Raw genomic sequence first — 24088 nt, forward strand, 5'->3', positions numbered from 1 at the left:
AGGGGGGAACAAATTATCACTGGTGTCACTGCTGCTCAGGCTGAGAGCAAAGCCTCTGGTAGATGCCAGTGTCCTGCTGTCAGCTGGGCTAGTTATTTTTCCTCCCAGCAGCCCAGACAGGGCTGTGTTTTGGATTCAGTACAGAATCATTTTGATAACACACTGATGTTTCAGCTGTTGCTGAGCAGAGCTTACCCCCAGCCAAGGACTTTGCAGTGTCCCAGGCTCTGCCACTGAGGAGCTGCACCAGAAGCTGGGATGGAGCATGGCCAGGACAGCTGATCCCCCTGGGCAGAGGGATATTCCACACCATGGGATGTCATGCCCAGTGTGAACTGGGGCAGTTGGCCGGGAGGGCCGATGGCTGCTGGGGGACAGGCTGGGCATCAGTGGGTGAATGGTGAGGGACTGCACTGGGATCACTCATCTGTCTGGCTTGTACTCCTCTCTCTCGTTATCCCCCTTTTCATTATTATTACTACTGCTATTACTATATTGTACTTTATTTCAATTATTAAACTGTTCTTATTGCAACCCAAGAGTTTTATCTTTGTTCCAACCCTCCTGCCCCTCGCCCCAGGGAGGCGAACAAGCCCTGTGTGGTCCTTAGGTCCCAGCTGGGGCCACACACCATCACAACCTGTCAAAACTTACCACACCAAATGCTGCCCTCAGATGTGAGGAATCATAAACCTCAGTGACCAAGACCACTGAGATTTTTAAAACTACATTTTAAAACCCCATGGCACAGAAAATAATGATTCTATAAAACTATTTTGTGTCATAAATTTTAGAACTATACTGAGAAGAGCCTGATTTTCAGATGTGGAAGTTGAAACCATTACCCTGGACTCTTACATATTAAAATAAATATATATCTGCAATCATGGACATGAGTTAACAAAGCTCAGTGTCAGTCACAATGGAGTTTTGACAGACTGAAAGCTTTGGAGTATTATACACGTAGGAAAAGGATAAACCTACAATCAAACCTGAGCTAGAGTTATGCAGTAGTCAGGAAACAGATTTTTAAAAGGTTGTTTTCCTTTTCTCTTACACACACATTTAAATTTATCCTAAAGCCCTCATTTTCTTATGCTATCAATGGCACAAAATGGTACAAGAAAGGATGGGACAACGAAATCCCCTCTTGGTTAGTCCTGTAATTCTTAGACAAGCAAGAACCTGCTTTCTTCTACATCCACTATTTCCTCACACCAGGATGACTGGAAGGCTCAATCTGTAGGTACAAGTCAAATTACTCTTTTTTTCTTTGACAGGGTTGATTAATTTCTTATTGCACAAATGTCAACAGTCTCCTACATCACACCTGAAATCTCCACCAGAGCCCAAATTGGAAAATCAGACTTCCACAGATCCTTGATACCTAGTTACTTACAATCTGAAGGATTAATTTGACCATCACCACAAAGAAAAGAAACATTTACTAAGCACTGCATAAGCTTGCAGAGGGGAAGAAAACCAGAGTTCTTTGCAAGGGGATCCATGGAATAATACATTCCAACAAGCTCTATTTTTGATACCACAAGCACTAAACAAGAATAACTATAGGAAGAGTGTTTCAGGACAATTTTCTTCTCTGGTGTCAGAGATGCTGTACCTCACTTCTGTGGCTGAGTTTTGTGTTACAGGCAACTAAAGAATAATCATTTTGTATTTTACCTCCAAAAGCACACCCTATTCTCCTTACAAAAAAAAGGACAAAAGACAGCTCCTTTCTCCTAATTACACCCCTGTTCCTCCCTCTAACAGAGGCTGTAGCAGAGCAATTTTTAAACCAACCATATTCTGAAGCATGTTACAAAATTACTCCCATTTTCTGGATAACCCTCAGCCTCCCCTGGATGTCATCCCACCTCCTGATTCCTGCCTATTGATTCCACTCACTGGCACAGAATAAAAAGCAATTATAAAATTATAAAATTATAAACCAGCTGAACCCAGTGCCTCCATTACAACACTCACCTCGCTCCAGGAGGTCCCAGTTGAGCAATGCTGAGCACAGAAGGTCAACACTGTGTTTCAAAATATACTTACAATACTAAAAGCAGCTGTTTTTTCCAAACATGTAAAAACAGAATACACAGGTGAGGCAACAGCAGTCAAGACACCTTTCTCAGAGTTGCCTTTAATAAAGGTATCCCAGTACATACTTGATTATGCTTTAGAATCAAAGGGTTTATTTTTTTCTTTGTGTTCTACTGCCTTCAAACAAAAAAGAAATTTGCATTGGTATTAAAATGCCTTTAATTCTCTTCTGTTGTAGTTCAGGTCCAAGTAAACATCACATTTCATACACAAGTTATCTTTATTAACCTTACTAGAATTCATTCCCTCCTTCCACCTTCCTCATGTCAAGTAAACACGCAACTGGCCAACATCCCCAGGAGACTCTCTCATCACGGAAAGCTCTCTGTTTATAGCCTAAAAATCCTGATTAGCAATAATTTTGACAACTTGCCTGTATCTACAAGATAACCCACAAGACCTGCCTAGGTGTAACTGTTGCTGAAATAGTTAAAATTCCAAAATAACAATGATTGTATTGGAGCTGGACAGAGAAATCCTCATCAGGAGGCACTGAATAAAAGCCAGCAGCATACACACAGCTCAGCAATGCTATGCATTTCATTGATTTCTGAGTTCTCCAGTCCTGAACCAAGCTATTTACAGGCTGTCTTGGTCTAGTCTTGAAACTTCTAGAAACTATTCATTTGCATTTTATGCTAGTTAGCCAGTATTATCTAAAACAACACATATGGTGAAATGCTGGCTTCACTAAAACTAATATTCCCCCAATTAACTGTAATAAAATAAGATTTCTCTTAGCAAAGGAACCCTTAAAGCAGGAATTGTCATACCAGGTCATTATGCAGGTTTTACCAATACCCTGAGAAACACCAGGAGCAGCATTTTGCATTAAAGGAACCAGGAGGAAGAAAATGAAGGTTCTATGTTTGTTTAAGGGATCTCTCTAGAAAACAATATTATCATCATTCATTTATACAGAGCGACAGGGTCAGTTTCTTGTAAACCTGATTCACCCTCTACTTGATTCTGTAAGTGCATAATTCTACTTGATCTAGGAAGTGCGTGATGGAACAAGGTAACTGAACCTACAGTTTATATTGCACATCTACCTGCTGAGATTTAGGCAACAATTCTTAATTACTAATATATTAACCCCAGCTGTTTCCATCTTGTGAGTGGCCAACACTTCCTAGGAGCTGTGGTGGCTGGAGTTTAATCACTGGAGATCAATCACTGAAGTAGTTGAAGGAGAAGATCGACGCCAGGACTGCAACAGCGGCTGCCACGACCAGCCCTAAATCCAGAGGGAACACAGGCAGTGAGGGAAGGGCAGCACAACCAGCCCTAAATCCAGAGGGAACACAGGCAGTGAGGGAAGGGCAGCACAACCAGCCCTAAAGCCAGAGGGAACACAGGCAGTGAGGGAAGGGCAGCACAACCAGCCCTAAAGCCAGAGGGAACACAGGCAGTGAGGGAAGGGCAGCACAACCAGCCCTAAAGCCAGAGGGAACACAGGCAGTGAGGGAAGGGCAGCACAACCAGCCCTAAAGCCAGAGGGAACACAGGCAATGAGGGAAGGGCAGCACAGGCAGCAGCAGGCAGGGAGGGGAGGGTGGGTCAGGGGGAATGAGCACAAGGAGAAACAAAAAGAGCTACCCCAAAAACTACTTTTCTTAGCATGCTCATTACTGATGCAGCTGAGGAGACACACAGAGAACCCCAAAACACCCCAGTGATGATTTAAGGGAAAACATTTTTACATTCAAAGCAAACACATATTTACTGCTCCTATTTAATCTTCCAGTTACCATATTCTAATAATTAATAGAAACCAGAAGTTACTGCTTTGTTGACTAAAGTGGAACTATTTCAATACAAGCAGACCCACAGCACAGAGAGCTGTACTAAGTGCAGACACATCTCTGAGAGCGGGATGAGGCAGCACCATGGAGAAGTTGCAATGGAGAGTTCTGTGGCTTAGCATGCTGTGGGAGTTAACAGTCCTGAAAGGGCCCACTGCAGGTTCTGGAGTGCCATAGCAAACATCTGGGAAGGAACATACCCATATTTTGTTGGAGCTTCAACAGCAACGTTGCTTTTGTCAGCTGTGCCTGTTGCGTGTCACTCAGGCTGTCAGTCACTGGACAAATATCAACTGCATGGAAATCAAGGAAAGATGGGAAAAATTAGCAGCTGTGTTTTACAGTGAATTAATGCAAAAGGCCAAGAACTTCCCATCAACTTTATAAAGTGTATTTATAGTAGAAAAAAACAGTTTATTGCAGTAGAAGTGGTACAACAGCACATCGCTGAACTATGCTGTATGGCTGGAAAGGTAAAACTAAAGAGACAAAATACATTTCAGGAGGAGTTCCTCTTCCAAAACTCATTTTCCACACCCTGCTTCCATAGAAACACTCCCAACCCTCTTTGCATAGCCTGGGGAGAATTTGACTACCCTGAGAGGGAATCACCAAAATGTATCAGTAAGCACCTTCCAAGATCAAAGGTTCCCTTCAGAGCCATCTGTCCCAAGTTCAGGGTACATGCAAATCCTGCTGCCATGAGAGGATGAGCCCGCCAGCACTTCCCTACCCAACATCCAGAAACGCATTTTTTCCAACCACAGAAATTTCTTTTTGAAGATCCCCTAAAAATACCCTTTCACAGCAGGTATGGAGGACTCATTCCTCTTTGGAAGAATTACTAAATCCTTAGTCTGCCCAGCCAGGATGTGAGAGAGCTTAAGTCTATTTCCAGGCGGATGGGATTCAAACCTGTATCTATTTCCTTTGCAAAGATCTCCCTAATCCCTTGGCTATATCCAGCCTGTTAGAGGGGCAGGAGACAAAGAAGGGGATTAACCTCCAGTCCTCCAGCCCAACTTGTTTGAGCCACACAGAGCCAGCATGGAGTATGCCACACACCCCTCAGTGATAAGGCTGCTTGATGGTGGTGGGCCAATGGCCTTCAATTTGCAGCATTCCCGTTTCCACGAGTTTGCTAAGACTTCACTTGCCAGAAGTTTGGATTGCAATTCAGTAGCTACGACCACAGGCACCTTCTGCACGAGCAAAGGGTAAGAGAAAGTGTTTGTCATGGCAGTGGGAGCTGGATGTGTCTGGGAAGAGTGGGATGGGCAGGCTCAGATAAGAGAACGAGCCTAACAGACTGTTCAGGAAACAAGGAAACCTCCAGCAGCACCAGATATCAGGTTTAGAAGGCCATGGGACACTGATCTGAATAAAAACAGATCTCCATTTCCACAGTGGCGTTGTCCATCAGCAATAAATCACAAATGACATACTTGAGTAATAAGGCACATCCTTTGTGTGATTCATACACAAATAATTCATGAAGTACTTTCTCTATCATTAGCTGTGGTGGAAATGGATAATCTAGACATGATCAGAAAGGTTGTTTCATCTAACATGAGTCATGTGGATGATTGTCTTCAAAATCTCCTTAAGTCAAACTTGCACAACATCTGTTACACAAAACCACCCAAACTAGGCTTTTACAACCTGTCTTTAGGTTTTTTATTCCTAAACGCACCAAATTGCTACAGGATGTACTGCAGCAGAGAAATCACTGTCTGATATGAAACTCAACAGGACAGTGAGTTACACAGATATACAGACATCTATACATATGCATATATTAAGCAAAACATTGCTTGGAGATCTCTCTGCAAGCAGCACATACACATAAAATCAAGATAACATTTCAGTGCAAAGTGTGTTTTTCGAAGAGAAAGTATCAAATATCCCTGAATCCCACTGGTCCTCAATGAGGCCATAGCTAGATCATTATCCTCTCTGTGCCAAGAAAAACACTCCCTCAGCTGCCTAAAATGTGAGTAGAAGTCTTCAGCTAGAGTAGAGGCATTATTAATTGCTGCAATATAGGTTTTCAGTAAGTATCTTAACTAGTACAGTAAGAGAAGTTCTGTCCAGAGTTTTGAATTTCTTAAAAAATCCCACTTTGGGATAATCTGACTGCATTTCTTGAGCCACGTCTGAAGTCTAGCTCCAGCAGGTTCCTTTCTGCTGTACATTTGATGAGCAGGTAGGATGGTCTGTGCCCTCTAACTTGAGGTTTCTTTGTGCCTCCCTATGCTGACAGGACCTTTGGAAGCTGCACATCAAGGCAGCCGCACATTCCTCGCTTGTTCAGGCAGGAAAAAGGTAAAAAGACAAAGGGAAAAAGAAAAAAGAACCACCCTTGAGCTATTTGGTTACCACAGGCCTTTATGGCATCACATTCTGGAAGATTTGCATGTGAAGCAGCTGTAGCACTAAAGAGTTTTCATAGCAGATGTTTTCTAGTACCAATTATACGAATCCTTAATTCTTCAGTTTCCTAACCAAGATGGGGAAGTGATTACCACTGCTGAAGTCTTATTTCTGTCTATCCACTCAGGGTATTTAACAGCCCACCCCCTGCACTGAGGAGGAGCAGGGATTTAGTAAAGCCAATCAGAAATGCAGAGCTTTCAGTTGCCTGTATTAGAGCACTAAATACCTTGAAATCACAGTGTTAGAGCTATTTAAGGCTTTCACTTATAAATAGCTCGGGGTTTACTTTCTATTTTCCATATAGCAATTTTAAAGCATGACCCCGTGGTGCCCCCACTGGTGAGGTGTACAAGGAGTCAAGAGACTAAAGCTGCAGGAGACACCAGGAGAGCCCAAGTTCAGTAAACACATAAAACTGACCTCAAAATTTCCCATTTTGACTAAAAGCTGCTTAAGAAATAAATCTTTTGCCTATACTGATTAGATCCTCTTCTTCTAAAGTGCATATTTTAAAGAGCAACAAAACCCCAAATTATTTCAAAAGCCTGCTTGTGTTCTTGAATTTTAGAGAATTCTTTTTATCAGCAAACTTTCCCCAGAACCTCAGTATGAAAAGCATTTCCAGTTAATTCGAGGTAGGGGCCTCAGACCACAGGAACTGTGACACAAACAGAAACGCTGATGACAAAATTCTCTACAAACCTATTACTGAATATTGACTACTATTAACAAAGTTAGAGCTAAGCTTAGAGAAACAACACATGCTTCCCACGTCAATATGATGCACTGGAAAAGCCTTTACACAAGGGAAACCATAAACTCCCATTGTAACATAAAAACACGTTTACAGCAATACTCAGACATTTCCTACCAAAGCAACAATAAAAATCAAATTCCATAATTAATTTGGTTTTTTTAGAATGCAGAACACTTTGTATGCATTTAACAGGACTCTTTCTAAAATGACCTTCCTGGTGTGATAAAAGAGTATAAATAACTTGTGATTTTAATAAACCACAGATGCCTCATGCCTCAACACTAATTATCAGAATGAACGGTGCTGTGCTGATAGCATTATTGATATCACTGCTATTAACAGAGCCCATTCCATGGACAAACTTTATGGTGGTCACCAGGACAAGGCCAGGCTTTACCAAAATCCCCTTGAATGTTTTTCTCTCTCCTCTTCTATGCACTTACTTTAATTTGTGGGTTTGGGGTTTTTTTTAATGAAAATACAAACCTACTTTAATTTGCTTTTCTTTAAAGAAAAAAAAAAAAGGACTATAGCCCCCCCCTTCCCCCCCCAGTTAACTCTACAAGAACACCCAAGCTCATTTTGTGGCCATCATGTCACACCTATTATTGGCATTAATCTTTGGGAATGCCCTGCTGTTAGTGGAAAGGTGTTTCCTTCCTATCTGCAGCTCACACAGCCTTACACAAGCAATAAAGCTGAACTGAATCATCACCTCTCTCCTCCCACATCTCTCTCCACTGCTACAACAATGCTTACTTGCTTCTCTAAGCTACACAGATTCCTTAAAGCTCAGTAGTAATTAGTTTTAAGAGTATTAAAGTTACTCTAGTAATACCAGAGAGATTTTTATTGGCTTTCCTGTTTTCCTTGAGGTTTCTGTACATCTCTTACTCGTCAAGATGATGAGTCAGTTCATAGCTAACAGGTCTAGTTAAAGCCTGGGGGGGAGCTGATTCATTTAGAAAGACAAGAAGTAATGATTAGCTCTGAAGTTAGGAAACTCAAAACCCCCTCCAAGCAAACAAGTAGGTCAAGGAGAATACTCACAGTTCACCCTGCACAGCAAGTCATGGTTACATTGACCAGTTTATGTCCCTAAACACCAACATCCTAAAGTGTTCATAGTTCTTAGCTGAGAATTAGTGTTGGGTTTTTTACTCATTTAAATTATAAAACTGGAACCTGCAGCTCATATGCATGTTGATGGGGGAAAAAAAAGGGGGAGTAAAATCTCTTCCGTAAGACCACAGGAAATGTTATTAGATGCATTTCAATGTCATATTTGATTTCTACATTGAAATCAACATTGCAAGGGAAAAAAACCCAGCAGGGAATGATATAAACCAGAAATATTCAGAAAGAGGAACCCAGTAACTAGATTATAGCAAAATATCTGCATTAAAGGGAAGATAGCAGTCTCATAATCAGACCATAAACTTGTAAGACATTCAGTAGAAAATGAAAAGCGCTCTCAATTTTGTTTTTATTCTGGGTGAACCACAGATCTTCAGGTTTGGGCACTGCATTTGGTACATAAATTAAAACACTCAGAATAAAGAAAGGTATTTGGTGTTTTTTAAAACATCAGGTTTAGCATGAAAGCTTCCTGAAAGACAAATTAGACTACATGCATGTTTTGCTAGTAGAATTTTTTAAGTTCTTAATTCTGTAGTGAAAAACCTGTAGATTTGAATAAATCACTCACCTTATTCTAACTCTCCTCAAAACTACTTAACACTAAAAAGATGAACTACTGAAAGTGTAAATATATATATATTCATGTGAAAAATAAAGCTTCACAGGGTGTTTTTTAAGAGTTTATTTGTCAATAAAGGATCCCCTCTAATTCATGAGCAGAATGGCACACGGAAACCTTGTTTAACCATCTCTTCATGTTTCTACTGCAATTCACAGGCTGCAGCCATGGCTGCACTGAAAAACCAAAATATCTGAGAGAAGAAAGAGAAGTCTGTTCCAAGAAACACAAACTGCAAGAAACTTGATGTTTTCCCACAATATATTCAAGCTGTAATGAACTGCTATAAATCCTCAGAGTTGGACGTGAAGTAAGTTGAATTTAGGCTGTCCATATCTGGATAAAACTGGCCTATGCCATTAGTCAGCATTTTCCTAGCCCCTGACCCAGCCTGCCCTGGTTCTCAGATATTTACCTGTGCTAATGTCCTCAGCTATGTGGATTTCTTCAGCTTGCACAGGCTGATCCAACATCTCCACAAAACGTTCCTGGATTTCTCCAGCAGCCTCATCACCGAACTTATAATCACTGAGCATCACACTGGATCCAGCAACTGGGACAAACAGTCTCTGAGGCAAGACATGATATTCCCTCTCAAAATCTAAAAGGAAAGAGGGAGAAATACCATCCCAATAAAAGCCTTGACAGTTATGATAAGATTCCTCCATAATCTCTGAGCCTAAGATAAAGCCATTGCCAAAGAAGAGCTCAAGGTCTCTGTAAAAACTCTGCTTTCAGACATGCCTGGTTGAGTTGGCTGCTATTATATGGATTGATGTCCTTACGTTATTAATCTCTCCAGAAATACCCAAGGCAGTTCCAAAGCAGACCATAAAACGTTAAGAGGAGCTTTTCTCCTCTTTGGAATGACTTGCAGGAAGGCTCTGGGAGAGCCTGCAGGTAAGAGCTCCCCGAGGAGCAGGATTTCACCAGCACAAAGGATTGCAGAGGTGTCACACTCGGAGCCACGAAGTTCGGGTGCCACCTAGAGAGGGGACTCAGAACTACGTGCAATGGAAAATGCTCTCCCTACCGAAGATATTCCCATTGATTTGCCAATTAACTCTTTTGTGGTTCAAACACAACAAGAAGACAACGACACCACTGCACTGAATTAAGTTTAAAGAGTCCCCAGCACGAGCTCAGAGATCTGGTCTCTACCAAGTTTTAACAGACTTCAATATTAATAGGAACACTATAGATGGATTTAAAGAATAAAAATAAAAATGTAAAGAGTGCAAGGTACAGCTGGAACTTCAGAGACAAGAATTTCAACTACAGAAGTTTTAAAAAAAATCACAAAATTTCTGATGAGTGAGGAAGAAGCTGGAATTGCATTTTGTGGTCACAGGAACTGAACACAAACATGGTGTGAAAGCTGTGATGCCAAAGGACACAAACTTGACAAAAAATTTCCAGATTTAAGTCAAGGTTGACAAGCAGCAATTATACCTTTCATTTTTTACTCTGCTCTAACCAGACTGGAACTTCACTGTAACAGAATTTTCTACAACCACCAAAATTTACTGCAAATAGAAGCTGGTGATTTTTTTTTTTTTTAATTTCTTACTTTTTTTCTGAGGTCCTTCATTTAAAATCAGATCTTCAAACAGTATTTCACACCGGTCACTCAATGTGTTTATTATGTCTCTTTTCAAAGCCTGCAAGGACACAATGAAATCATCAGAAATATCAAAGCCATTTGCAAAGCTTTTAACCAGGAAGGAATAACCAAAGAAGCCCCATATGTTTAACCCATGATGAAAGAACAGTTTTTTTCCCAGAAAATAAAAACTAGTGTGAATTTTCAAATTAATAAATAATAATTTATAAATAAATAGAAGCTAACAGCAAAAGAATTGGCATCGAGGAGGAAAACCACAAAACAAAAATGAAAAGCTGAGGAAAGTTTTTTTGGATTGTTAGGATAAGAACTGACATAATCTAGCTATTTATCAGGAAAACCAAAAAAAAAAATCACAATGCATTGACTCAGTAAGGGCAAAAAAATAAATCATTCAGCAAGTAAATCTCAATCTTACCTCTACAAATATAAAAATATAGTCTGCAACTTTTTCTTAAGAGAATTCTTCAAAGCTTAATCGCTTTGACAGTTTGTGCAAAGATTCCCAAGAGCCCTGCCTTACCCACAGCACACATATTGTCTAGAAGAGAAAAACTAACTGACCCCACATGGATGGTTTCTAAAATAAGCCCCCTGTCCAACATTTTCATCCCAGTTCAGACCATTCTGGCAAAGAAAAACCAGTATGGCAAGTCCCGTGTATTTCGGAAGAATGCTTCTGATGGACTAAGACCCTGCTCAGTACCTGAATGGCTTCTTTAACCTTGGGCTTGTTGTTATGGATGTAGGCCCTGCACTTGACAGCTCCCCGGAGGTTGATGGAGCCGCTGCACACCTGCACCGTCGCCGTGGACCTGGCGCTCGCGCCCTGGCACTGAGGAACAAACACAGCCACTTTTATCTCAGGCCCGGGCACTTGCAGCAGAGTCACTAAAAGCAGAACCAACAAATTAACAGCAGGTGTTTACACACAATCTGCTTCCCTCAGCACGTATAACTAATTTTATTTTAGTTATTCGTTCAGTTAGGTAAGATTGAGAATCTCTTCTCCATTATGGAAAATGCATTTATCTCTCCAGGTGTTTCAAACACTTGTATCTGTGAGATTTTAAAACTTCCCAGGCTTGTGGAAAATAACAGTATTGCAACTGATAAATCCTTCTCGGACATTTTTTAAACAATGAAGCTTTCATGTTTACTATAATCAGTGTAACCCAGGGTGTGCTGGGAGTCATCCCATCAGTCAGTACTAAATTATACACGTGGTCACACTGAGAGCTGCATCAAACAGTTGCCTAGAAATGCTCTCCCTAAATACCACAACAATGAGTGTGGCATGAAACACTCCAGGACAACACCTGGAAACAGGGAGATGCACAACTTCCACACCAACTGCACAAACCACTTCTGCCAAAAAAGTTTTCCTCTCCCTGCAGCAATTAACCTCAGTACAATAGACAGTAACAACATAGTAATAAAAGAAGCTGAGGTACTCATGGAGTCTTTAAAATGGCACTGGATACATTTCTAGTTTTACTGAACACAACTTTGAGAAACCAGGAACTACCTGACAAAACATAGAAGGCTATGAAACAATGCCTGGCCACATTTGGACTTCAGGACCTAGACTGGGGCACCAAATTCATGGTTCTTCACAGCTCTGGTAGAGACGAAACTCCTGACATAGATCCAGCAGTTCCAGATGACGATTCAGCTCATGGGATCTGTGCCTTAATCCAGAGCTGGCAGCTGAGCTTCTGACAAAAGCATCCAAGTGAACGTCCAAGTTAGTCAGGGCAAGCTGTCAACTGAACTGTGGGGGTGACTCTGAACTTCAGATGCAAAGTCACTTGAAATCAATGTGCACAGGTATCTACAGGTATCCTACTACCAAAGGAATTAGTCACAGGCCTTCTTTTCCATAACCTGTTTTCCAGTATTTCAGCTATACTATGCAATTCATGGACAACACAAGAATTTCTAAAGGCACAAAATATGCAGATCTGTCAACAATCAGTTCCACATTCAATATGTGGGTAGGAAAAAAAAGTCTTAGGAATAAGTGAGCAGGATTTCTAGACAATAATTCAGAACCTTGGTATTTTATCTTTTACTTTATTTTATAATACAAAGGCAAGCTTATACTTTGCAAACCACTAAAAACTTACCAGCTGTGTCAGAACCTTGACATCAGAAAACTGTGTGCTGGGCTGAGTATTTCCTCTTAGCTTTTTCTGAGGGGGAAAAAAATTCTTTGCATCATGAAACAGGAAAGGAAAAGTCCCTGAGGCAGTCTCCTCACTATGGCATACACTGTACCCTAGTTTATAGACTTTAAGAGAGAAAAATGGCACTTAGAAACCAGCCACAAGAACAGAACTACAAAACTAAAAGGAGAGATGAATCCATCAGCCAAACGAGGTGACAGACACAGATCTCTGAAACGTCATGACCCACATTCACACCTCACTCGTGCTCTGTAATAGAAACATTTCAGTCACTTCACACATAATTACTGCATTCACACTGCCCGAGGAGGGAGAGGCAATCTCCAGGAATGGAGCTGAGAACAGGAGCAGTTCTGTGTATTGGTTACCTGGAACAGCCAATCAGATGAATAAATACTGCACAGGAGATATCTCAGTCAATACTTTGTCACACACAGGTTCCAATCATACATCTATTAGAGATCAATTCTTCGCTGTTTGGTACTCACCTGCCCTTCCAGCAGTTCTGTATCCTCATCTTTAACTTGGCCATTGATCAGAAAAACACTGTCTTCTATCTGTTTTGACCATCGGTTTAACCCATTCTTTAAAATAAGTGAAAACAAAAGAAAAATCACAAGAAAGAGGAAAGAATTTCAGTAATAGGTTGGACAGTAACATGCTGAAAATTATAGAAATATGTGTTTTAATAGTTACTCTGGGAGAGTTTTAAAGTCTCTGAATAACCTATGTTTTTCCAAATGTAAACCTTAAATGGATCACGTTCAGAACAAATTAAGAGACAAGCATTGCAGAATACTGAAGTGCCACCTCAGGGATTTGGGGGTTGTAGAGACAGTTGCAACCCACTGAAAGTCAACTCATAGCAAAAGCATCCCATAGCCCTACTCTGATTGGGTGTAACATTTCACTAGGTGAGGCACCAGAGATGTTACCTGGGATACTCATGACAATTATTACATAATTTTGAACAAAGGAAACTTCTCACTGAGCACAGCAGAAGAGTTACATCTAAAAGAGGAATAATTGCTAAACATTCCCCACTGATTAGTCCTACTCCTCTCCTGCACTGTTCAACTCTCTCTCTCTTATTTAATTTTCAGCAGAGAAATGAGTGTCATTACTGGTGTGTAGGAACCGGTGCAGGCAGTGAGTTACCTTGGTATTCTTCTCCAGGTCGTGGTTGGGGGAAGTAGCAAGAAGTGGAATGTGGATGTTCACATTTACTGTGCAGCCCAAAGCTAACCAGGAAGCAGTCAGAGCACTCTGGTATTTCCAGTCTGCTGGTTTAGCTGAACTCTGAGAGCAGGAAGAACAAAGCCATAAAGCATCCGTCCAAAGCACTGTACTGAGGCTCTTTTGGGTTTTAGCATTACTTGCCATGCATTAAAAGCTGCGTGTGGCACAGCAGGATGAGCTTACCTTTGGGTCTTGCACATCGTAGGTTCGGCAAACTACTCTGTGCTACTTAAAGAAAAAGATCCAGTGAAAAGCAAGGGAACAACTAAGAACAATTCCCAATTAACTTTGCCCTCTACTAAACTTCCTTGCTGAGCTAATTTATGCTCTGGAGCAAGCTCTCACCTTTCATCAGCATAAAAAGAGGTGGGAAAACATTTTCCCATAATCTCCAGCTACCCCAGTGATGCTGTGCATCTCTTACAAACAAATTAAGATCAACATGTATTGAGAGGAGAAGCAGTAAGGCACCAATCTGCAATTTGTCCTCATCTCTCTCTCCTCTCAGAGAAAAATCCTTGCTTTCTCTCCTTGTATTATGTCATTACCAACAGCTCCTGCATTCTGCTGCAGCTCTAGTAGTGATTCCACAGGCCTGCTGCTCCCCCACTCCATGGAAGCACCGTTGGTAACGGCAATTCAAGAAGCCAAACAGTAATTTAGATGTTTTTTTTTTCAATTTATGCAAATCAAGACTGACTGGGAAAGGTATCATTTGATGCCATCACACAGACAGACCTCACAAGAAATGATGGAAATTTTGCAAGGACAAGAGGGTCAATAGTCTTAACCATGGCTAATCAGAAAACTTCATTATTTCAATTTAGCCATGTCTAGCTGAACTTAAACAGTCTCCTCCTCCCTAATTCTCATTTATTCAGCAATAACTGGATAAAAGAGGTTGGGGTAGCAGCCTCAGTCAATAAACCTTGCTCATAAAGGATACTTTTTTGTAGCAGAACAGATTTGAAGAGCTGCTCTATCTGAGACCTCCTCCTCAGCAAGTTTCCAAAGCCTTCTTTTACTCAAGGACTTTTCCACTGAGAAGATTAGCTAAAGACCAAAAAAAATATTATGGATTTTTCCCACAAAAATATGCACTCTAATTCCTGGAGAACAGTCTTGTACTAAAGTTTTAAGTCCAAGTGATATGAAAATTATGCATAAGAAGGAAACACAGCTTACACATCACCAAAATGTCACGTTAAAAGAACATTCAAGAGAGATTCAGAGGCACTTTCCCCAAAGTGAAAGAGGCCTGTGAAATCTTAACTTAGCTCCCTTATAAACCAAAGCAAGCAGCACACACTCGCATCTCCAACCCATATGCTTTTGCCCCCACAGACATATTACAGTTTTATGCCTATCAGCTGGGTCAGGAAAGCTGTGCAAAATAGCTACTAATTATATAAACAAAAAACAAACCCAATTTTTAATTCAGTAATCACTGATCACCTGGACACCTTTTTCAGCCAGCTGCCAGTTTCATTAAGCACAACTGAGATGCAATTACACTGAACTGCCAAAATTGACTGTTGGATCTCAGGGTGCCAAACCTGCTCATGCTTAAATCACTCACCATGACTATGTTAGAAAAATGATAAAATGAACATACATTTTCACAACAGAAACTAAATATGGCAGTAGATACCCCAATAATGTAACAAAAATGCATTTTAAGTCTATCGGATAGTTCTGAGTATGTTTTAAATTTAATCCCACACTCCTGAGTCAAATGCAGAAGTTCTAGACAAGATGTTTCTTTTAAAGAAATCAGAATTATAGATCTTTCACTACTGTAAACACCTCTAAAATGAGTGATTCAGACAGGGAAAGCTAACATGTTAACATCACTAGCACCTGTACCACAAGGATTTAATATAAACCTTCAGGATGCTTTCCTAAGCCAGACTGTCCACATTCAGTAAATACAGATAAACACAATAAATAGAAATTCAGATTTACTATTGCAGTAACAAACAGGAGGTTAACAAATAGTGTCCCACAGGACAGAGATTTTTGAGGTTTCAGTCTCAAACCCACACATCAAAGCACAACATTTGTGAAATAAAGCAACAAAACAACTGTATTTTAGTCAAGTCAATGACAAGAAATTCCTCAGACACACAGCTGAAGATGCTACTGTCCTTCCAGTAGGAACTCCGCTCACCTTGCGCAAAGCGTTTTGACCGTCTTTTGCCAGCTCTGGAGTTGCAACCATAAACACACCAAGAACCAGCAACCCTCCAGGGAGCATTCTGGACACCTTGGAAATGAAAATGAACATTTATTAATAGGAATTGGCAATCTAACAACCATGTAACTTGAGATATCAAAAACCACTGGTGAGACAAGTCCGCACCAAGAGCAGAAATTAACTAAGGGAGACTGGTTTTCACTTATAGGACTCTCTACGTGCAGGAGTACATCCTGCAAGTGTTCTCCCTTCAGCAACATCAAGTGTCCTTTCATCAAAAAACCTGAAAACAATACGGGGATTTCTGGTTTTAAACATCTGTGCCCAGCGTGGTTAGGAAGGCTCTCTCACTTGGAGAAAAGGGCTTGACATGACACAAGTGCTGAGATACTTTGGGTCCATCTTATTTCCCTCTTGTTCCTCCCACCCCTCTGTCACCTCCCAGGGTGAGCTCTCACCTGACTGGCGTGTGTGGTGATCCACTCCTCATCCAGGGATGCCAGCTTGGGAGGGCCCACGCTCTCCTCCTGCTGCTGCTCCTTCGGAGGGGTTCGCACAGCCCGAATGACATAGTCCCGTTGTGGGGAACACTTGCCAAAACACCAGCAGAAGCAAACACACCTTGAAACTGGTGAACAGGGGCTTCCCCAATTCACAGGAATGAATGGAAGGACAATGCCACACTTACCTGCCCTATCAACAGGCCAGTGACATATGGCTTCATCTTTGTGCTGAGCTCTGTCAGGTACTGCCCAATACCTTCCTCGACAAGGTAAGTTCTACCCATGGCTCCAGGTTTAAGTGAGGCGTTGTAGTTCCAACCTACAAAACACACAATGCATAAAGTGAAAAAAGGTACATACATTGCAATGGGTACAGGAGAACAAGTCTCACAAAGATCCTTTAGAATCATTTGGATTGAAAAATCCCTGTAAGGTCATTGAGTCCAACCATTCCCCCAAGGCCACCACTGACCCGTGTTCCCAAGGGCCACATCCACACAGCTTTCAAATTCCTTCAGGCATGGGAACTCCACCACTGCCCTGGGCAGCTCTCCCAGGCATGGACAGCCCCTTCAGTGAAGGAACTTTCCCAATGTCCAACCCGAACCTCCCGTGGCTCAACTTGAGGCTGTTCCTCTCCTCCTGTCCCTGTTCCCTGGGAGCAGAGCCCAACCCCCCCCGGCTGCCCCCTCCTGTCAGGGAGTTGTGCAGAGCCACAAGGTTCCCCCTGAGCCTCCTTTGCTCCAGGCTGAGCCCCTTTCCCAGCTCCCTCAGCTGCTCCTGGGGCCCTGGCCCCTTCCTCAGCTCTATCCCCTTTCCTGGACATGCTCCAGCCCCTCCATGTCTTTCTTGTCATGAGGAGCCCAAAACTGAACACATGATTTGAATTTTGGAATGCCTTCAAGAAACAATATCTTGCTGCATGATACTCTTAAAGGATGCACTTTTCCATTCACACAGGGACTTGCTGAATTCCACACATGTCCTTGAACATGTCCTACACCACCTTCATTCCAATTCCCAAGTACTCAAAGCACAGCATCTGTGGACATTCCAATGAGCCACCTTTGCAGCTCCCCCCTAGAACCCAGGGCACGGGGGCTGCCACAGACTCCCCTCCCTTCCCAGTAGGGCTGGTCTGAAAAACCCTTCACACCTGGAGAGGTCTTCCAAAGAATTAAGCATTAAAAAGCTGAAGCCCAAGAGCACAGGGTGAGGAAGCAAAGGGCATCCTGAGCGTCCACAAGCGAAGGTGCTCACACACCTCAACTCATGCCCCCACAGCCGCATCCCCACACCGGGGCTCAGCACTTCCAGAACCCCGGGCTCAGCACCTCCAGACCCCAGGGATCAGCACCTCCAGACCCCAGGGATCAGCACCTCCACATTCCCAGGGATCAGCACCTCCAGACACCTGCGATCAGCACCTCCAGACCCCAGGGATCAGCACCTCCACATCCCCAGGGATCAGCACCTCCAGACACCTGCGATCAGCACCTCCACATCCCCAGGGATCAGCACCTCCAGACACCTGCGATCAGCACCTCCACATCCCCAGGGATCAGCACCTCCAGACACCTGCGATCAGCACCTCCACATCCCCAGGGATCAGCACCTCCAGACACCTGCGATCAGCACCTCCAGACACCTGCGATCAGCACCTCCACATCCCCAGGGATCAGCACCTCCACATCCCCTGGGATCAGCACCTCCAGACCCCTGGGATCAGCACCTCCACATCCCCTGGGATCAGCACCTCCAGACCCCTGGGATCAGCACCTCCACATCCCTAGGGATCAGCACCTCCAGACACCTGCGATCAGCACCTCCAGACACCTGCGACCAGCACCTCCACATCCCCAGGGATCAGCACCTCCAGACCCCTGGGATCAGCACCTCCAGACCCCTGCGATCAGCACCTCCACATCCCCAGGGATCAGCACCTCCAGACACCTGCGATCAGCACCTCCAGACACCTGCGATCAGCACCTCCACTTCCCCAGGGATCAGCACCTCCAGACACCTGCGATCAGCACCTCCACATCCCCAGGGATCAGCACCTCCACATCCCCAGGGATCAGCACCTCCAGACACCTGCGATCAGCACCTCCACATCCCCAGGGATCAGCACCTCCAGACCCCTGGGATCAGCACCTCCACATCCCTGGATTCAGTACCTCCAGACTCCAGAGCTCAGCACCTCCGGACCACCAGGGCTCAGCACCTGCACATCCCTGGATTCAGCGCCTCCAGACCCCAGGGATCAGCACCTCCGCATCCTCAACTTCGGCAGCCGCCGCTGCCTCAGCCAAGCACTGAGGTGGCCGGTTCTACGTCATCGGTAAGCGCCGCGTCGCAGGGAGATGACTCACGCCAATGCCGAGCGGAGCGCGGGAAAAGGGCGCGCAGAGGGAGCGCCGAGCCCCCTTACCGCCATGCTGAGAGTGGCGGAAGCGGCCGCGCTTCTCCCGCACCTCCCGGGCACACGGAACACCTTAGAGGCACAGACAGCTCCGTATCCGTCATAGAGACGAATCTGTGTGGTCTCCTATCCCGGCTGTAGCGGCTGTGGCGATGACGCGGCGCTGCCGCCACACCCATGATGGCGGGCGCTGCGGCCGGGCCGGAAGCGGAAGCGCGCGCGCGCCCGGCGGCGGCCGTTGCGGTTGCGGGCGTTGCGGTGGCGGAGCGATGGCGGCCGTGCTGCAGCAGCTCCTGGAGCGGGCCGAGCTCGCCAAGCTGCCCCGCGCCGTGCAGGGCAAGCTGGAGCGCTTCCTGGGCGACCAGCAGGGCGAGATCGACGGGCTGCGGGCTCGCCATGAGCGCTTCAAGGTGGATAGCGGTGAGTGCGGGCGCCGGGCCCGCGGAGTGGCCGCGGTCCCTGAGCTCAGGGGAGGCAGCGCGGGCAGAGCACGGAGCGCGGTGTTGTCTTCCAGAGGCTCTCGGGGGATGTCCTGGGGCTGTGAGGCCGGGAGGGGGCTGGGAAGGGGCCTGCAGTGGGACCTGATCGGTGTTTGTCTCTCACTTTGGCTCCTGGAGTCTTTTTGTTGTTGTTTGTTTCTCTTGTTAATGGACGTTTAGGGTTAAAACTGCGTTCGAAGAGGGCTTACAGAACAGCTTTTCGTCATGTTTTTAGCTACCATTGATATGCACAGACCTGATGAGGAGCAGCTGAGGGAGCTGGGAAAGGGGCTCAGCCTGGAGCAAAGGAGGCTCAGGGGGACCTTGTGGCTCTGCACAACTCCCTGACAGGAGGGGGCAGCCGGGGGGGTCGGGCTCTGCTCCCAGGGAATAGGGACAGGAGGAGAGGGAACGGCCTCAAGTTGCAGCAGGGAAGGTTCGGGTTGGACATTGGGAGAGTTCCTTCACTGAAGGGGCTGTCCATGCCTGGGAGAGCTGCCCAGGGCAGTGGTGGAGTTCCCATGCCTGAAGGAATTTGAAAGCTGTGTGGATGTGGCCCTTGGGAACACGGGTCAGTGGTGGCCTTGGCAGTGCTGGGCAGTGGTTGGACTCTGATCTTAGGTGTCTCTTCCAACCTAAACAGTTCTGTGCTTCAGTCTGCTCTGGTCCTCGTTGAGGAGCTGAGAAATGCAGCTTTGTTCACCCAGCTCTCAAACAGCCTTAGGTTTATACTTCACTGTTAAATTCCATTCTGTAAAATGATCCTGATGGAATCAATATTTTTATATTGATTTGGAGATGAGTTAGTTGATCACAGAACAGTAATAGCAGCAGAGAGCAGGAGACAGGAGTATGAGGTTGTGAACATGAGTTAATTTGCTGGGAATGTGAGACTCTTCTAATGTAAACTTCACTTCTACCTTTCAGCTTTTTAATCTCTTTCATGGTAGGAATCTTGGTAAATGCATTAATAAAACGTGCTGTAAATTAAGGTAACCCACAGATTTTAGCAGGTTACTCTCTCCCAGGTCCATTCTTCCGTGTGTGGCAGGAGGTGCAGCATTATTTGGAATTGTAAAGTATGAGAGGAAGGAAAAGATAAACAAACATCCCTCAGTACTTCCTTAGAAACCTGTCCTGCCCAGGAGTGGGCTTAGTTCTGCTTTTATTGAGTATTTTACACTGAAGCTCCATGGCACAGTTACTGTTTCAGATCACCAAAATTCAGATCTTTTTTTTTTTTTTTTTCACTGCTAAGGGAATAGAGCTCAGGAATTAATTTTAAGAAGTCTTCATGAAAAGTTTCCCCAGATCAAATCCCTTGATACCTGGGGTTTTGTGGATTTTATTATATGTGTATAGAAATACTCCAGAGGTAAAAGAAGTTACAAGCTGATGAGCCCACGCTGCAGAATTGGGCTGATACAATGTCTCTGGTTATATCAAAAATGTTAAAGAGCTGTTCAGATTAATTAGGCTCTTATTTGATGGATCATTTCACAGAGTCGTGGAATGATTTGGCTTGGAAGGGACCTTAAAGCCCATCTCATTCCAACCCCTGCCATGGGCGGCAACACCTTCCACTAGACCAGGTTGAAACATATCACGGTTTCGGGAAACATATCACTTGTCATGCTAGCAAAGTATTTTAAGCAACATCCATTCAATGTGGAAATAAAGGGTTTTGCCTTCAAAAATGTTCGGGGTTTTTTTTTTTCTTCTTCAAATTTTATTACAGTCTTAGTGTTTTTAAATATTTTCTTTAAAATGATCCTTGGTAAAGGTGAGAAAGAAAAGCTGTTGATTAAGTGAAACTGAGATGACTCTGTTATTTTGCAGAGCAACAGTACTTTGAAGTGGAAAAGCGACTGGCTCAGAGTCAGGAAACACTTGTAAACAAGACCCAGGAATGTCAAACTCTGCGGGAGGAGTTTGAAAAGCTTCGTAAGTGTAGCTGTGTAACGTTCTTAGGTGGTGTGTAGCATCTTCACCCTTCAGTCCAGTGTTGTGTGAACTGCTTCAGGTTTTACGCAGGAGCTGAAAATCTCTCCGTCAGCTGCATTTGTAGAGGTGTGTTTTTGGTGGTGTGCTCAAGTGGGCCTTTTTTAATGGAGTCTTTTGTTCTCATGGAAAAGAAGCCCTTTACTGTTGGGGTCTCCTCCCCCGCCGTGCAGCCCTGGCAGAGGGGCCCTGAGGGCACAGACACGGGGTTTCCCTGCCCCTGCTCAGCCTCGTTCCCGTTGGTTGGTTTGTGTTCCCTGCGCGGGCAAAGGAGCCTTGGTCCGGTGACTGGAACAGTTCCTGAGCACAGCCCCGGCCATGCGGCTGGAGAAATAAACATCTCTGAAACAGCTATCGGGAACCTGTCCGTCCATATACATTTCCTTTCCACGGGACTCCTGGTTTGATCTATGCGTGTTGCAGTATCCCCACTGCAACACCTTACCGTGTAGTAACAGTACAGTGGGCTATGTATGGATCCTCACGAAAGGTGCATCTGCTCTAAGGATGGCCTCAGTCTGCCTCAGTAGGCCTGGTCAGTCCAGAGTGAGGTCTGGAATTTTTCTCTCTCTTTTGTTAAAAATGTTTGTCCAGGAAATTTTGACTCTGTTGCATTTGGAGAGCGAATTCTGTCACATTCTAGTGGAGGTCCCTCACTGCTGTTCCTCTTCCCCCCCAGATGAGCAGCTGAAGGTACTCAACGAGAAGAACAAGGAGCTCGAGGCTGCCCAGGACCGGAACGCAGCCGTTCAGGTACTGCCAGGACGTGGCCAGGAACTGAAATCCTGTGGCTCCCCTGGCCCTTTGCAGCACAGAATGTACTCAGTTCCCAATGAAGAATCAAGATTGGTACCAGTAGGAGCTCGTGGAGATATTTACATGTCCATGGGGCACGTGTGCAGGAAGTTTTGAAGTAAAAGGTGGTGTTTTAGCAAACTGAATGACAGGTGAGCAGGTGCTCTTGTTTGAGTTTGGCTGGATCGTTCCATTCCAGCTGCAACCTGTTGTGAAGTGACTTTAAACCAAACCCCCAAAATTCAGACAAAGGTATAAACAAGCATTCTGTTTTCCTCCATCCTTTCCCACACTCGGGCACAGTTTTCCTTGTGTCTTGCCCAAAAGTCACTGGGTTGCAACATGAGTCACTTGAGCTGACGGATCCAGCAGAACAGTAATTTTGGAGCAGGAAGCTAAATAGCACAAGTTGATGGGATTGATTTTTCCACGATGATAAGATGGATCTGATTGTTTCCCCAGAGCAGCTTACCTGAGCCTGGCTGAGGTGCTTTGTCGTGGTACCTTGAGGGCAGAGACAGTGCAGCCTGTAAATGATCCAAGATTATTGCCTTGGTTTGGATTTTTATATTGCTGCACGTGCTCGTTCCTTGTTTACTCTGTTACCCCTTTTATTTAACCAAATAAAACTGTTTGAGTAAATTCTTGGCTATCACAGCTGTCCTTCCAAGAATATGAAATGAAAATGCAGTTTTGAACAATTCCATTGTGATTTGTCTGCCCACTCTAAGCCTCTTATCCCAGTGTTCAGTTGGCTAGGGTAGCTCACTGAGGTTTAGCTTGCTGCTTTGTGATTCTGAGCGTAAGTAGTGGCTCTAAACTGTTCCACAGAGCTGATGACATTTCTTTGGTGCCCTTCTGCAATCTTTTTCAGAGCCAGTTAAGTCGAGAGAAGGAAGAACTGGAAGCTGAGAAGAGAGACTTGTTCCGAACAACTGAAAGGCGATCTCAGGAAGTTGAACATTTAAATGGTACAGCCAGGAACACAGTCAAGAAATACCAAATAAAACCTGCTGGAACAACTGAGTTGAATGGAACATGCAGTTTGTACCTGCAGCACCAAATACTGGTTTAGCAGGAAACTGTTTAGAGGAAAGGAAACAAGGCAGGAAATAACACAGTAATTGCAGAAAAACAGCAGTTTGGTGCTTGTTTTTCTCCGATTAAAAACGTGCCTTATACAGTATCTCAGTGCCCGACATACAATTCCATCCAAAGTATCTTGCCTGTTGTCATTCTTTACAATTTAGTAATTAAAGCTGTTATGCAACAGCTTTTTCTAACACTGATTTTCCTCCTCCAGAGGACGTTAAACGCTTAAATGAAAAGCTCACAGCGGCAAACACAGAAAAGGCGAAACTTCAGCTGAAGTTGGATGAGGTTCAAACATCAGATGTTTCCATGAAGGTGAGTAGGGCTTTATAAGCTCAGTGTATGTTCTGCATTGTTTGTGTGTGATGTAATCACCATTTTGTTGTAATTCCTTAGAAAGTAGGTCAAGTGAGCAGCTGTTATTTATAGCAGGTTCTTTTATTATAAAATTGGTGGCTGTGACTGGAAGGGAGATGTGTATTCCTAGAAGATATGGGGTATCGGGCTGGGCAAGCATGTCCAGGCCTCCTTGGTGGCAGTGGTGGCTGCTCCTTCGTGAAGGGAGGTACAAAGGAGAAAAATAATTAGCTGTGAACCTGTACCATTACTCTGTGGGCAGAATAAACTGCATAAAGAGAGGAGGAAGGGACAAAAATGTCAGTATCATAACTAATTTTCTCT

At 44.1% G+C, this 24088-nt stretch overlaps 2 protein-coding genes across 7 annotated transcripts in view; one reads left to right on the plus strand and one right to left on the minus strand.

Annotated features, from left to right (window-relative positions):
• Window positions 1–2186: 2186 nt before the first annotated feature.
• On the minus strand, window positions 2187–18932 carry ODR4 (odr-4 GPCR localization factor homolog). 2 transcript variants are annotated; one of them, XM_082286850.1, is made up of 14 exons: window positions 18796–18932; window positions 16804–16937; window positions 16574–16705; window positions 16089–16184; window positions 14865–14971; window positions 14102–14138; window positions 13838–13978; window positions 13168–13263; window positions 12620–12685; window positions 11197–11325; window positions 10437–10527; window positions 9282–9467; window positions 4115–4207; window positions 2187–3346 (listed from the first exon to the last, which is right to left on the minus strand). In XM_082286850.1, the coding sequence occupies exons 2-14, from the start codon at window positions 16900–16902 to the stop codon at window positions 3279–3281; spliced, it is 1341 nt and encodes a 446-aa protein (XP_082142976.1). In that variant the 5' UTR covers window positions 16903–16937; window positions 18796–18932; the 3' UTR covers window positions 2187–3278. The 2 variants fall into 2 exon arrangements, with proteins under 2 accessions (XP_082142976.1, XP_082142977.1); XM_082286851.1 differs by lacking the exon at window positions 14865–14971 and having other exon boundaries at window positions 14102–14143.
• A 357-nt stretch (window positions 18933–19289) lies between these two features.
• The window catches only part of TPR (translocated promoter region, nuclear basket protein), a 34375-nt gene continuing 29576 nt past the window's right edge, over window positions 19290–24088 (plus strand). For all 5 annotated transcript variants that reach the window (XM_082286801.1, XM_082286804.1, XM_082286805.1 and 2 more), the window contains exons 1-5: window positions 19290–19460; window positions 21359–21463; window positions 22200–22273; window positions 23190–23286; window positions 23619–23722. In XM_082286801.1, coding sequence (XP_082142927.1) covers window positions 19310–19460; window positions 21359–21463; window positions 22200–22273; window positions 23190–23286; window positions 23619–23722 — 531 coding nt within the window. In that variant the 5' untranslated portion in view covers window positions 19290–19309. The remainder of the gene's footprint in view (window positions 19461–21358; window positions 21464–22199; window positions 22274–23189; window positions 23287–23618; window positions 23723–24088) is intronic.

The sequence above is a fragment of the Coloeus monedula genome, assembly GCF_965178545.1.
Source record: "Coloeus monedula genome assembly, chromosome: 9".
Lineage (NCBI taxonomy): Eukaryota > Metazoa > Chordata > Aves > Passeriformes > Corvidae > Coloeus > Coloeus monedula.

What these genes read in the sequence shown, in the direction of transcription:
- ODR4 (XM_082286850.1), bottom strand. Translation starts at nt 16,902, where the DNA reads ATGGGTAGAACTTACCTTGTCGAGGAAGGTATTGGGCAGTACCTGACA. An exon ending in CTGGCCTGTTGATAGGGCAG is followed by an intron (nt 16,706 to 16,803) that starts GTAAGTGTGGCA and finishes TGTTTTGGCAAG; the next exon opens with TGTTCCCCACAACGGGACTA. An exon ending in GAAGCTCCAACAAAATATGG is followed by an intron (nt 3,347 to 4,114) that starts GTATGTTCCTTC and finishes CTCTGGATTTAG; the next exon opens with GGCTGGTCGTGGCAGCCGCT.